General features: G+C 36.6%; 1 protein-coding gene across 1 annotated transcript in view; it reads left to right on the forward strand.

Annotated features, from left to right (window-relative positions):
• Positions 1 to 14,105, forward strand: part of kcnb2b (potassium voltage-gated channel subfamily B member 2b) — a 137,696-nt gene extending 123,591 nt beyond the window's left edge. Inside the window, exon 3 of the mRNA XM_051098719.1 lies at positions 10,425 to 14,105. Coding sequence (XP_050954676.1) covers positions 10,425 to 12,362 — 1,938 coding nt within the window. The 3' untranslated portion in view covers positions 12,363 to 14,105. The remainder of the gene's footprint in view (positions 1 to 10,424) is intronic.
• Positions 14,106 to 16,038: the final 1,933 nt, after the last annotated feature.

Consider the following 16,038-nt stretch of genomic DNA (forward strand, 5'->3'; position numbering starts at 1 on the left):
TGCTAGAGAATGCAAGTGTTTTGTGAGCAAATTTCTCAGGGGAATGCAATAGTTTTGCGAGAGAACGCAAATGTGCTACAAGAGATGCAAAGTTTCTTGGTAGAACACAATACTTTTGGAAGAAAACACAGTTTCTTGAAATATAATTTTTTTCTTCCATCTCATATTTTAACGTACTTAGCGTACTAGTATGAGGTTCCAAGTTCTGTAAGTTGCATGTTTTTCTTTGCTAAATAAATCTGTTTTGAATAAATAAAATCAGTGATTCAGTGACGATGAGTAATGCATTACAGTACTGTGTTACTCCCTAAAAAAGTAACTAATTGTGTTGCTTAGTTACTTTTTTATGGAAAGTAATGTGTTAAATTACTTTTGCATTACTTTTTCTCCTCTGGCTTGGGCTTGTCTGTTAGTGTTTGTCCTGAACGGTTAAACTGCCCGCTGTTCTTCAGAAAAATCCTTTAGGTCTCACAAATTCTTTAGTTTGTCAGCATTTTTGTGTATTTGAATCCTTTCCAACAATGACTGTATGATTTTGAGATCCATCTTTTCACACTGAGGACAACTGAGGGACTCATATGCAACTATTAGAGAAGGTTCAAATGCTCACTGAGGCTTCAAAAGGAAAAACAATGCATTAAGAGCCGGGGGTGAAAACTTATGATTTTTTCTTATTTTGCCCAAATATCATATTTCTTTCATGTAGTACTGCCCTTCAGAAGCTACAGAAGATTATTACATGTTTCCTAGAAGAAAAATAGGCTAAATTTACCCTGATCTTCAAATTCACAAAGTTGAATTTTTGAAAAAAACGGCTCTTAATGCATAGTTCTTCTGTCTGGAGCATCAGTGAGTGTTTTAACCTTCTGTAATAGTTGCATATGAGTCCCTCAGTTATCCTCAGTGTGAAAAGATGGATCTCAAAATCATACAGTCATTGTTGGAAAGGGTTCAAAAACACAAAAATGCTGAAAAACAAAATCTGTGAGATCTAAAGGATTCTTCTTAAGAACAGCGGGCAGTTTAACCGTTCAGGACAAACAAGCGACTCCTGAGCAACTATCACAAAAAAAAAATAAAATAAATAAAATAAAACACGGCTGTGGATCATTCAAGTAACAACACAGTATTAAGAATCAAGTGTATGTAAACTTTTGAACAGGGTCATTTTTATAAATTCATCTATTATTTTCTCTTGTGGACTATATGTAAATATCTTTTATGTGAAATATCTTAATTTAAGGCCAGTACTAAATAAAAAATAACATGCATTTTGTATGATCCCTCTTATTTTGGTAAATTAATTAACATTTTGCTGATTCCGCAAGGTGTATGTAAACTTGACCTCAACTGTATATAAAGCTTTGCAATGCCACTCTCCGCAAGGACAGTGTCTTTCACCTGGAACAGCAAGCGCCATATATTTTATATTGCTCTTTAGCAGATAATCTGACTTAATATAACAATATTTGAGTATCAAAATAAATGTGATCCTTCAGCATTTCCCCAGTCATAATGACAGCAATTGATCCCATGCTTAAGAAGTAACCCAATCTTTGGAGTGCGTATTGATGACACAGGACAGCAAACTGTCCCACTTCAAGGTGCATCAGGCACGATAATGTACAAAGTGGCCGATCGATACGGCTTGGCAGCGCTTGCTCTTTGCAGTGTCCATAATGTGATGTGTACTCAATCAATAACCTCTCTTGGTTGACAGACAGACTGGTGTGGCCCAGGTCATTTTTCTTGCACGGCGTACAGGTGATGCCCAACCACAGTCCAGAAAGACAGGAAATTACTAACCTGTCCCAGGTGACAGGTGGCTGAATGGAAGTTAGAGTCCCTGTGGAAAAACATATACATAGGGCTGGATGGAAAAGGTGACAAGTGATTAAAACCTTGGGACCGTAAAGCAAGTAGATGTTGCATGCTTTAGTGGGTTTGGCTGTTTTTTTTTTTTTTTCCACAACGTCTTTCTTATTGAACATCTTTACATGGAAAGATCTGGATTGGGAAAAGATACGATGTTCAAAGCTGCTTGCTCAGCTCTGGGTTTGGCGGAACCAAAGGCTCTTGAGCTTGTCAGATCAGTGGAATTACTTATATGCATTTCCACTTGTCATTCATATTTCAATGACACAAACCAGTCTGAGGAACATCGGACAGCCTGGGAATATCCATAGCCCTTTGATTATTTGGTTTTTTTTCAAGGGAAAAAAAAAAATATATATATATATATATGTGTGTGTGTAAAATAGTATAGATAGATAGATAGATAGATAGATAGATAGATAGATATGTTTTGTCTTTTGACAAAAAATATTCTTTTTTTGTCATATTTATGAATTTTAGTTTTAATGTTTCAAATATTCATTAAAGGTCTGAATATTTGGTGTAATTTTTGCACTTGTCATCTAAAATCTTACTTTTATGATCTAAAATTAGATTTTACTCAGACTAAATTAATTAATATGCAAATTAATATGAAAAATGTTTGAATATGTAAAATGTTTAAATAGTTTGTACTTCATTATTTTATTTAATTTTGCGCTTGTCTAAAGTAAAAATGTAAATGAGAATATAAACGGAGCAATTCCAATAGGGTCCTCGTACTGCATTGCTCAAGCCCTAATAAAATGTTCACTGACGCTTAATTCTTAATATGTAATAATATTTAATTACAATTCTCAATATGAAAATGTTTAGTGCTGTCTAATCGATTAATCGCGATTAATCGCATTCAAAATAAAAGTTTGTGTTCACGTACTATATATGTGTGTACTGTGTATATTTACACAAAAACAAACTAAAACACACAAATTAAAAACAAACTTCTATTTTGGATCCGATTAATCGCGATTAATCAATTTGACAGCACTAAAATGTTCACGATTAATCACATTCAAAATAAAAGTTTGTTTACATACTATATGTGTATGTATTGTGTATAATTATTATGTACATAAATACACACACATATGTATATATATTTTAAAAATATATATGTATGTATATATATATATATACTTATACTTGTATAGAATTTATATTATATAATTTTATATTATTATTTAAATATAAATATTTTATATATAAATCTAACATTTTTTCTTAATATATACTGTACATGTGTGTGTATTTATATATAAATAATAAATATGCACAGTACACACACATATAGTATGTAAACAAACATTTTTTTTAATGCGATTAATCGCAGTTAATCGCACCCTACTTTTGCATTTAAACTTGATGATTAAAAATATAAATTTACATTTTGGGTCAAACAAAGGTTTTATTGCGACTACATTTAAATTTTGTTTGCAATTAAAAAAAATTTCGCAATTAAAAAAACTTTCTTAGAAATGCTGCCATGCTAGATCTTTTTTCTATTTGTTGTTACGCTCATCTTTGCACTACAGGGCAAAACATTTAATCCCAAAGCTCACGTAACACATTTTATAGATTTATTGGAAGCTGTTGGATGAGCTTTTGCAGCAGACAAAACAACTACAGGCAATGTGTGTCTTCCTAGGCAATGACGTTAATGGACAGACAGAAGCGATCAACCTTACAAGCTGTTCGTGGGTCAGAAAGCAAGGACCATGGGGTCCTTCCTAAAGAGATTATACCAACGAATCCACGAAGCATACATGGATGCACGTCGTAATTTATCTCCTAACAACTCCCACTTTATTTAAGTTAATGCAGACCACTTCCATAGGATTGACGGAAATAAGGTCAGACACTTTGGTCCGTATTCATTTGACCCCACTCTCTGTAATGTTGCCTGTGAGTATATGTAATTTCCAGATGTTTTGGGAAGTGCAAGCATGTGACTGATTGATAGAAAGAGCTAGGTTACATAATATTTATGACTTTAGTAGCTAAATAAATTTCACAACACATTGCAAGCACATGCAGTGCAGATAAAGGATATGCCACTATTGCTGTAATCCGGAACGGGATTGAAGTTGCTCAGGAGAGTAGAAGTGAGACAGCACTCAGTGTCCTAGGAACACCATGAATTCACACTGCTTCAGAAACTCCATGCCTGACTGATGGGACATGCTGCTAATAGGTTTCCACCGAGTGCTCATTATAAAACTTCCTGCACAAGCGCTCTTGCTTTACAAAATGTAGAACAGCAGGAACTCTGTGGACTGAGATAAAAGGCATTAGCTCATTTCGTGGCCACATCTTTGGTCTTGAGCATACCTTATATTATGGTTTAACCATGTATGCGGTCGGCTTGTAATGTTGGACAGATTCAGTGGTTTGAACGAGCCGGCACTTAAGCCGCTCCCTGTATGACATCACTATCACTCACCACTGCAGATATGCAGTGTACTTTGCGTTAACCGTGCAAGAACAAAACAGTAGAAATCAACACAGAGGGGACAAGGAATGATAAGCCCCTTTTGTGGGACCAAAGCATATTTTTAAAATATTCTATACTGTTCAAAGGTTTGGGGAGCAGTAAAATGAAAAATACAGTAAAAAGAGAAATACTATTACATTTAAACTGTTTTCTAATTTAATCAATTAAAAATATATATATATTCCGGTGATGCAATATATTTATTTTATTTATTTTTTTCATTTTTGGATGAACTGTTCCTTTATTATGGAAGCCTGTTTCTGCAATGACAATTTTCATGACAATTTTCATAGAATTGCATGATACAAACTTGCAATTCTGACTTTTTTTTTGTAGAATTGTGAGATATAAACTCGCAATTGTGAGATATAAAGTCAGAATTGTGATATAAACTCACACTTCTGACTTTCTTAGAACTGCGTGAAATAAACTTATAATTGCGAGAAATAAACTCAGAACTGCAAGATAAAATCGCAGCCTTTTTCCTCGCAAATGTGAGTTTGTATCAGAATTGTGAGAGATAAACTTACAGAAAAAGTAAATTGTGAGTTTTTCTCTTGCAATTCTGAATTTTTCTTTGCAATTCTAATCTTTTTTCTGAGAATTGCAACATATAAACTCAAAAATGCAAAAAAATAAGGTCAGAATTGTAAGATAAAATCGCAATTCTTTTTTTCTTTTCACAAATGCAAGTTTGTATCTTGCAATTCAATTCGATTTTTTTCCTTGCAACTGTGAGTTTATATTTCACAGTTCTGACTTGTTTCTCACAATTCTGACTTTTTTCCTCCGAATTTTGCGATTGCGGGTTACAAAATCCAATTTTTAAGGGGAAAAAGATTGATATGTTCTCAGAATTGTGTTTATATCTCTGAAATTCTGACTTGATAACTTGCAATTGCATGTAATAAAGTCAGAATTAAGAGATATAAACTTGCGATTCTGAGAACATATCAGTCTTTTTTTTATTTCTCAGAATTGCAAGTTTGTCTTAATTCTGATTCTATTACTCGAAAGTTTTTATCTCCCAACTCTGAGGAAAAAAGACAGTTATGAGTTTATATCACACAATTCTCAGAATTGCACCTTTATTTCTCAGAATTGAGATGTAAACTCACAATTGCGAGAAAAAAATCAAAATTGTGAGATTAAAATGTCACAATTACCTTTTTTATTTTTTATTCACTAGTGAATATAAATATAGTGGTTACATATATAAATACACCGTACACACACATATATTATAGTAACACAAATCTTTATTTTGGATGTGATTAATTGCAATCAATCGTGATTAATTGATTTTACAGCACTAAAAATGTCAAATGTTTCATGTAGAATAATATGTAGAATATTTAATTTTGCACAAATATTTGGTTTGTTTTTGCACTTAATTTTTGCACTTTTGTTGAGTTTTTTTTTTTTTTTTTCCTCAAACGAAGTTTACATTTTGGGAAAAACAAAGATTTTTAATGTGACTAAATTGAAATTTTAGTTGTAATTAAAAACCTTCATTAACACCATTGTCTTCCGTAATTTTGTTAACACTGCCCCCATGCCAGGTCTTTTCAGAGATATTTTTTCCCCTTTTTGTTACACTCGTCTTTGCGCCACAGGACAAAACATTTAATCCCAAAGCTCGCGTAACACATTGTATAGATTTACTGGAAGCTGCTGGATGAGCTTTCGCAGCAGACAAAACAACTGCAGGCAATGTGTGTCCTCCAAGGCAATGACGTTAATGGACAGACAGAAGCAGGCAACATTGCAAGCTGTACCTGGGTCAAAAACAGGCTTCCATATTGAATACCCAGACCTCCTTGCATCTAAAATAACATTTTCCACATAATATTTTAATATTGCTTTAATTCACATTTCAAGGTCAGTTATTTAATGGTGAAAACACCATGTTGAATATGTTCTCATATTCAACATATTTTATTCTTCCAGAACAAAAATTGACAGATAATGTACTTACCCCTTGTCATCCAAGATGTACGTCTTTATTTCTTCAGACTTAAAGAAGTTATGTTTTTTAAGGGAAACATTTCAGGATTTTTTGGTATGGTGCCCCAATTTTGAACTTCCAAAATGCAGTTTAAATGCGGCTTCAAATGATCCCACATGTGTTTGTAAACGATCCCAGCTGAGGAAAAAGGGTCTTATCTAGCGATCGGTTATTTTCATAAAAATAATACAATTTGAATACTTTTTAATGTCAAACACTCGTCTTGTCTTACTTTGCCTGAACTGAACGTTCCCATCTCATGTTCTCCCCCAACTTCAAAATCGCCTTATATCGCTGTTTTACCTTTTTTGTTGAGGGTGTTTGATCATCTGCAGTGATGTAGGATGATTTTGAAATGATTTTTGAAGTTCAGGGAGAAAATACGATCAGAGTTTTTCGACATACCCTAACTGTCTTGAGTCAGAATACACAGAGTTCAGGGAGAGCAAGACAAGACGAGCATTTGAGGTTAAAAAGTATATAAATTGTAAACTTTTAATGAAAATAACTGATCGTTTCACTAGATAAGACCCTTTTTCCTTGGCTGGGGTCGTTTACAACTGCATTTGGGATTGTTTGAAGCCGCATTTAAACTGCAGTTTGTAAGTTCAAAATTGGGGCACCATAGCAGTCCATTATATGGAGAAAAATCCTGAAATGTTTAACTCAAAAAACATAATTTCTTTACAGCTAAAGAAAAAAGGACATGAACACCTAGGATGACAAGGGGGTGAGTACATTATCTGTACATTTTTGTTCTGGAAGTAGACTTCTTTAAGGTATAGTTCACCAAAAAATTAAAATTATGTCATTAATTACTCAGCTTCATGTCGTTCCAAACCTGAAGACCTGTGTTCATCTTCAGAACACAAATTAAGATATTTTTGATGAAATTCGAGAGCTTTCTGACCCTGCATAGAAAGGTAAAAAACTCTCTTTCGTGTTAGTCTTTAATTAAATTACCTATAGGAAAATGTGCTGTTGATTGCATTAGTAACACGGCCACAATTCATTTTCACAAAGAAAAGGACAGTGTTCACTCCTCCGACACGCCAAGGTCAGAGAAAGTTATGCCCCCTTCAGAATCACCTAAACTGCGCTAGAGATGATTGAGAGACGTCTCTCCTAATAAATATCAATCCTACTCTCATTTATAAAAGGCTGTGGGTCTGTCATGGAAGATTTGATTCATTAGCCCTAATATTCCTGGAGACCTTCCCTCGACCGCCATCAGAATAATAGTCACCTTTTATCCGCTGCTATTTTGACCTCTAGAGATTAATAAGACATTTATCAAATTTTGTTTTGGATTAGAAGAGGAGAGCAGGAAATATTGTGGATTTGTTTCAAATACAGTAGCAAGCAAGTACATGTTACTTGTAGATAAAACTGTCTCCTGCAGTTTCACAGCTGTACATGGCACTGGCTTATGTAATACAGTCATGGTACACCACAGGAAATGGAGCATTAGCATGCGGTTTTACATTGGCCAGGAATCAATATTTGTAAAGGAAGATAAATTAGATATATGAGACACTTAAGTAACTGATTTACCATTTTGAATTATGCAAAAGGAGCCAGAAATTCTAGAGATGTTTAATCATATAACATCATTTGAATTCGCTGTTCGTTCTGCAGCTGAGCTCTGGGAGTTTTTGTCTGTACGTCACCACAATCGTGCTAAACATCTGAAGATGCAGGAGATTACAAAGGAATAGTAGATAAAGAACAGGCATTATTGTAGTACATCAGGTGGCGTGGCCATGTGACAAGTTGCGTATGACCAAATCCCTCTTTTACTGGATTGCCAGACAATAAAAGAATGGAAAAAACAATCATTGAGAGAAAGAATTTGCCAGCGACTTTAAAAAAGCAATCCTTAGGTATCTTTTTTAAACTAGATGTAATAAAACAGAGCAAGGCCATTATTTCAGACAGCTTAAGGAAGGGGACCGGTGGTGTATGTTGTGGCTGAAGGCATGGCTGTTGTCTTCGATCTGCTCAGACTGGAAAAGCTCAACCTGCTTTGGTCAATAGGGGCAAGAAGGTCTGCTCACACTGATCTTTCCACTCATTAATTTACTGAAGCCATTTACGGGCAGAGAGCTGTGTCACTTCATTCATGCTCTTGTTTGATATTCATGCCATATGCTCGCTCATTCATTGAGGTCCCCTTCAACACAGGTAATCAAAGAAAATGGGATGCTATTTTTGTACTGGTTTTATTTATGCCCTTATTTTTATGGTTTCCGGTCCTGCAACAAAACACACACCAAATCTGACTCCTCTTATCCTAACAAAATGGATTTACTGTGTTTTTATGTTATCACATTTTCCAGCGCTGTTCTAGGACCAATTAATCTTGATGCTTGAGATAAATAAAGCTGATGAGAAGAGGCTACAATCGAGACAAATAAAGTCTAAAGACTATTTTTTTAAGATTCCATCTTGGTGCCAACAATATTAAATTGCAAAACAAATGGATGCTTAAAATCTAATTAAATTTTAGTAGAAAATTAAATAGAAAGTAATAACTTTCTATTTAATTGTCCACTAAAGTGGATTTGCCTTTTATTAAAATGGATCCATACCCCTATGTCATTCCAAACTTTGTTCGTCTTCAGAACACAATTTAAGATATTTTGGATGACAACTTGGGAGGTTTGTGACTATCGCCTTTGCCAAGTAAATACCACTGTCAAGTCCCAGAAAAGTATGAAAAGGCATCGTCAAAACAGTCCATCTGCCATCAGTGGTTCAATCTGAATTTTACGAAGCGACGAGAATACTTTTTGTATGCAAAAAAAGAAACTAATAATAACGACTTTATTCAACAATTCGTCTCATCGGTGTCACCGCAGCAGCATTTTGGAGAATATCCGCTGGACGCAAACTGCGTCCGCTATTTTGTATCAGCTGCACCACACAGATACGCTTTTCATTCAAATCAAAGCATAAACAACGTAGATGTCACAGAGTCACCAGCCACACCCGCCTCACCAACCACGCCAGCCTCCACACGCTCACAGTCACCCGATTACTGATTGCTTACACCTGCATCCACTTACCTGTACACATAAATACTCACTCACCTCATTCCCTCGCTGGCTGGTCTCAAGGTTGCACTCGGATTTCTCTGCTTTGGATTACCTACCTGGAATTTACCAACGTGTTCGTTTCTCCTCACGCCGTCCTGGACATAAGATAAGACTGTTTAACCTACAAGCATTGAGCTTCAGTGTTCATGCCTATGTTTGATTTTGACGTTTGGGAAGTTATCCTCAGTTGTGTTGCAAATAAAGAAGCTCCTACTGAACCTAACGTTGTCTGCCTTTTAACCAGTTGTGACAGTAGAAGACATTTCCGTGTGGTGCAGCTGACACAGAACAGCGCACGCAGTTTGCGTCCAGTGGATATTCTCCAAAATTCGCCTCATCTGTGTCACCGCTGGGCGCAAACTGTGTACGCTGTTTTGTGTCGGCCGCACCCACATATACACTGTTTTCATTCAAATCAAAGCGTAAACATATACATGTGATGGAGCTGACACAACTGTTGAATAAAGTCATTATTTTTATTTTCTTTGTGTACAAAAAGTATTCTCGTCACTTCATAAAATTCAGATTGAACCACTGATGGATTTTAACGATGCCTTTCATACTTTTCTGGGTCTTGACAGTGGTATGTACTTGGCAGTCAATGGGGCAGTCACAAACCTCCCGGTTTTCATCCAAAATATCTTAAATTGTATTCCGAAGATGAACAAAGCTTTTATGGGTTTGGAACGACATAGGGGTAAATGATTAATGACAAAATGTTCATTTTGGGGTGGAGTAATCCTTTAAAACATTATTTTAAGAAAATAAGATTATGTGTATGTATAAAGGAGACAGGAAGGCTTTGTGTTCTTGTGCTTTCATTGCATATCCAAATACACTTGAACTAAATACATCTTTTGTACATTTTGCATAATGAACCAAGAGTGTTAAAGAAAAAATCATACTGACATGCATTTTTTTCTTTCTCTTGCAGATACTGGCCATCATATCCATTCTGTTCATCGTTCTTTCAACTGTTGCACTTTCCCTTAACACCTTGCCCGAACTCCAAGTGACAGACGAATTTGGCCAAGCCAATGACAATCCTCAACTCGCTCACGTTGAAGCCGTGTGCATTGCATGGTTTACAATGGAGTATCTCCTGCGCTTCCTGTCATCTCCAAATAAGTGGAAATTCTTCAAAGGGCCGCTAAATGTCATTGACTTATTAGCTATATTACCCTACTACGTTACTATTTTTCTGACCGAGTCTAACAAAAGCGTGCTGCAGTTCCAGAACGTGAGGAGGGTAGTGCAGATATTCCGCATCATGAGAATATTGAGGATTCTGAAGTTGGCGAGACATTCAACAGGACTGCAATCTCTCGGATTCACCCTCAGGCGCAGCTACAATGAGCTCGGCTTACTCATATTGTTCTTAGCCATGGGAATTATGATATTCTCAAGTTTGGTCTTCTTTGCAGAGAAGGACGAGGATGCAACCAAATTCACCAGCATCCCAGCTTCGTTTTGGTGGGCTACAATCACTATGACTACAGTGGGCTATGGTGATATTTACCCACAGACTCTGCTTGGCAAAATAGTCGGAGGACTTTGCTGCATTGCTGGTGTGCTGGTCATTGCCTTACCCATCCCTATTATTGTGAATAACTTCTCCGAGTTCTACAAGGAGCAGAAACGACAGGAGAAAGCCATCAAGAGAAGAGAGGCCTTAGAGCGAGCCAAGAGAAATGGCAGCATTGTCTCAATGAACCTGAAAGATGCCTTCGCACGAAGTATGGAGCTAATGGATGTCGCCGTGGACAAAAATGATGATAAACGGCCAATGGACAACCACCTTTCTCCAAGTCGATGGGGAGTTCCACAGCGCACATCCTCAGATACCAGCCTCAGATCCTTTGACAAGAAGTTTCCCGACAGCGGGCCAAACGGCTCACGGGAATATGTCAGAACGCCAAGTCCGCAACATCTGAATGCTCAGAAACTGGAGGAAATGTATAATCAGATGACAAAGACACAGTCCTTTTCGGATCTCAATGCAATCAACAGCACAGAACCAGCAGCTGTGTCAAACCATGAGGTAGAGTTCGAGATGAGGGAAGTCCCGACGGCCACCGAACGGCAGCCCAAGGAAAGAGCCATCACCGATATTAGAAGCATATCAAGTGTTGACAGCTTTGCGAGTTGCACCGCTGAATTTGGACAAGGTGAGAAGATGTCCAACCCTTCTTATACAGCAGAGCAGATTCAGCAAAGGCAACCGAAAGTACCTCCGCACCTTCACCTCGGCCAGCTGACGCCCTCTGATATGAGTCCTGAGGAGAACTCTGAGACTCTCAATCTAGACATTAACAAGCGACCAGATGGTGAAAACTTCAATGAGGTTATAGAGAACATTAGAAGCTCCATTCGAGGCACAAATCAGAAGACAAAAGGCCTCAAAGTCAACTTCATAGAAACGCCAGAAGACGCTCCTCTGACACCGCCCAACACATCTTCACCACAGGATATCAACAATAGTCTTCTGGAAGATGACTCCCCGGAGGGAGAGTGCTCTCCTCTTTGTTCAGATTCGGAAATGCTGGGTAGCATCCCATTGAAAGGCTTGGTTCTTTCTCCGAAGATGCTAGCCGGCGGGTACCATCCTGGGGAGACGGCGCTGCTTCTGGGGAACCTGGAGGAACAGGATTACCCTGAGGAACAGAACCAAATGGAAGTGGCTTCGGCAGCCATCTCCTCACCCAAACTAGCAGCCCAGAACTGCACTCAAGTGGTAGTCGGTGGTAGTGGAGAAGAAAAGCCAGACTCTAACCAAAGTGAACACAAGGTAGAGAACCACATGTTTACGCCGGAGATTCATCTAATGCCAGGCGATGGCAATCTCTCGCCATCTTGCGAAACTGGTATGTGACTCTGGCTTGACATTCGGACAGAGTGGAGCGCACTGGTGGAGAAAAGGGCACGAGATGTGGTCTGAAAGATATTTTTGCATGGCATGAAAAGTCCCTTGTAATTGTGTCATTGTCAATAACGCAAACGAGACTGCAGTTTCTTGCAGACGAGACCTGGAGGACACGGGCGCAAACGAGAGGCTTGTTTAGAATGTATTTAACCAACAATGAGGACATTGTTGACCTACCTGTACATTTTACCTTTTCACTTGTTAATTATTTTATAGAGACAGTCAGAACCGTAGAGGGAAAGATCTACAAGAGCATGCATATTAACAAAGCTGTTTTACGGTGCTTAGTTTGCTGAGAGCACTCCACGGTAAATATACAGACTACAGCAATGACAATGCACATAGCCACAGAGGGCATAGTAGATGTCAAAGGGTTTTCGTTAGCCTTTTTTCCGTTTTAATGAGGGAATTTTCATCAAAGACTGTGAAAAGTGAGCTGCAAAGTAGCGACGTATTGAAACATATCATGACTTTCTGTAGAAATGCAATGTGTACCTAATGCAGATGTGTTTGTTTTAAGATTTAGGAATGGTCTATAATGTCACATATTTATTTTGGAATTTTATTTATTTTCTGGTTTGGTACTCAAATTAGCAGCATCAAAATCTCAATTTAATGACCAGATGAAATGCACCACTTTATTCTTGATATCAGAGTTGCATATACACCTGTAGTTGCCAAATGAGAATAGCAATCAGATAATATACAGTAGATGTAAATGCAAATTATATACTGAATATTACGCATCGCGATAGCGATGCCAGGATAGAGTTAGATGTCAAAAAGAAGGTTTTAGGTAAACATATATCATGGGTACAGCAGGTATGTATGTCTTAACTTATCTTTACATACTCAATTTAAGAAAAGCTAGTCTACATAGTGGTATTAGAGTAATTTAACCATCAAATTAGTGGTTCTGGTCATTAAAACCTAATGTTGTTCACATATTTCCCTGTTAAAACTCAAAAACCCTGTCCACATAGTAATGCTATATTTACTTGTAAAAGGACCAAAACACAGTTTTCATTTACACACAGAAATCAAACTTAATCATTTTTTTCATTTGACGAGAGTACAGTAGTGTAAATGCCACTACAGTTTTAATTTTTCACATGAGTTGTTTCATTATTATTCATATTTCACCATATCTGTATCATTCAGATGCCTGACCTTTGAGTCATTTCTTAACAGCAACTCACATTTGTCTGGTTCTACTGAGTATTCAAGAATATTTTGTGCTCTTTTGAGTTCTGTATTATCATCTGGCCGACATGTTTTTCCTGTCACCTAAAGAGAATATCCATTTTATGTTGCCTTTATTCCAAGATTGCTGGAAATATATGTATATTACTTGCTTTGGCATGGCGGTTGGCTGATTGTTCAAAATGTACATTGTGTTTGGAGAAATCACACAATCTGAATGGGCCGAATGAGGATTGTGAAAAAGACAAGGAGGAGGAGGAACTCAAGACTTCAGCTGGCTCTTGCGGTTACGCTATGGTGGAAAGTGCAATACAGCATACTGCAATCTATGCAGGCCAAGAATTGTGGCACTTTATTTACAGTCTAATGGATTTGTAAGTGTACAGGCAGAGACTTCAATTGTATTTTTCAAATGATATATCTTTAATATTTGAAATATCAGTGTTACCACTCAAAAAAAAAAAGATTTGACGTTCGTGGCTGTCAGAATCGGTTATACTCTTCAAATAAGATTCTTCTGACAAATTTGATTCGGAGGGTCTTTTATAAATGTCTACAAACAGGTTCATTTGAAATACGAAAAACAAACTCTTGAAATTATTTAATGGGCTCATAAAAAGCATTTTATGTTTTATTAATTAATGCTGACAGTGGTTCTATTTTTTCTAAACCAAAATTCTGCACGACCACAATTTCCTGCCATATGGTGGTTGAAATGACACGTGCCTGTTCATAAACATTTATGAAAAGGCTACAAATCAGTTGGCTTTGTTCATATAGCACTGTACAGAAAATTATACTTTTTATAGGAGAAAAAAATCAGGTCTTTAAGTAATAGATATGCGTAATATTAAGTTCTCAGGTTTTCTACGACACTAATCTTCTGATATGGTGGATGTCTATGTTTTCTTCATTTAAAGAGCGCATCATCTTGTTTCTTCTGTTGTCGTTGTTTTTAAAAGAATGTTGTCATATGCCTGTTTCTGTTTTGACAGACTGTTGAATAATGGCCCATCTCATGCATTCCCACAGGATGCTCAGCTTCCCCGCTGCGCGTTATATGCCTCATATACAGTGGCCCCAATAATATTTGGACAAAATGTATGATGTTTTTTTTTTACAAAATATCAAATTAAGTTGAATTTATGTTAGATATATAGCACAAGCACACTTTTAAAGCAAACCATTTTACAAAAAGTTTTTAAAATTAGGACAGGACAAATGTTTTTGGACACTTTCTGGTTGTCAAATATTAAAGTATTCAAAAATGACTCAATTACTTGCAAGATGCAAACACTACTTAGTGTGATATTTTGTCTCAAACCCAACGACGTTTAGACATTTTAAGTGTCCAAATATTATATGGTGATACTGTATATAAATATTGAGGGTTAAGTCATCAATGAATGAAGTTTGTAACCAATTTTGTGCCTGACTAGCACTGCCTGCAGGCACCTCTGTTATGATAAATGAATGGACTCTTTTGTTTTTAGAGTGAAATATTTTTTTCAGCATGTTAAAGCTGCTACAATTTCTTCAGTACCACATATACAACAACAACTGTTTAAGAGGAATACTTCACCAAAAAGTGAAAATTCTGTCATCATTTATTCACCTCCAAACCTGACTTGCTTTTTTTTCTCTATGGAACATAGTTGATATTTTATCCATACAATGTCAGTGGGGTTCAAAACCCCACTGACTTTCACCGTATGGATAAAAATAGTTCTGAACATTAAAGGAGAAGTCCACTTCCAGAATAACAATTTACAAATAATGTACTCACCCTCTTGTCATCCAAGATGTTCATTTGTTTCTTTCTTCAGTCGTAAAGAAATTATGTTTTTTAAAGGAAAACATTTCAGGATTTTTCTTCATATATTGGACTGATATGGTGACCCGAGTTTGAACTTCCAAAATGCAGTTTAAATGCGGCTTCAAACGGGTTCAAATGTGGTTGTAAACGATCCCAGCCGAGGAAGAAGGGTCTTATCTAGCGAAACGATCTGTTATTTTATCAAAAATAATACAATTTATATCCTATTTAATGTCAAACGCTTGTCTGGTCTTACTCTCCCTGAACTCTGTGTATTCTGGCTCAAGACAAGGGTATGTCAAAAAACTCTGACCGTATTTTCTCCCTCAACTTCAAAATCGCCCTATATCGCTGTTTTACCTTTTTTGTTAAGGGTGTTTGATCTTCTTTGCATGTTCACTTTGCAAAGACTAGGTTGAAACTTCTGCAGCGATGTAGGATTATTTTGAAATGATTTTTGAAGTTGAGGGAGTATATACGGTCTGGGTTTTTCAACATACCCTAACTGTCTTGAGCCAGAATACACAGAGTTCAGGGAGAGCAAGACAAGGCGAGCGTTTGAGATTAAAAAGTATTTAAATTGTATTTTTTTAATGAAAATAACCA

Source organism: Labeo rohita, chromosome 24, assembly GCF_022985175.1.
Source record: "Labeo rohita strain BAU-BD-2019 chromosome 24, IGBB_LRoh.1.0, whole genome shotgun sequence".
NCBI classification, from domain to species: Eukaryota; Metazoa; Chordata; class Actinopteri; order Cypriniformes; family Cyprinidae; genus Labeo; species Labeo rohita.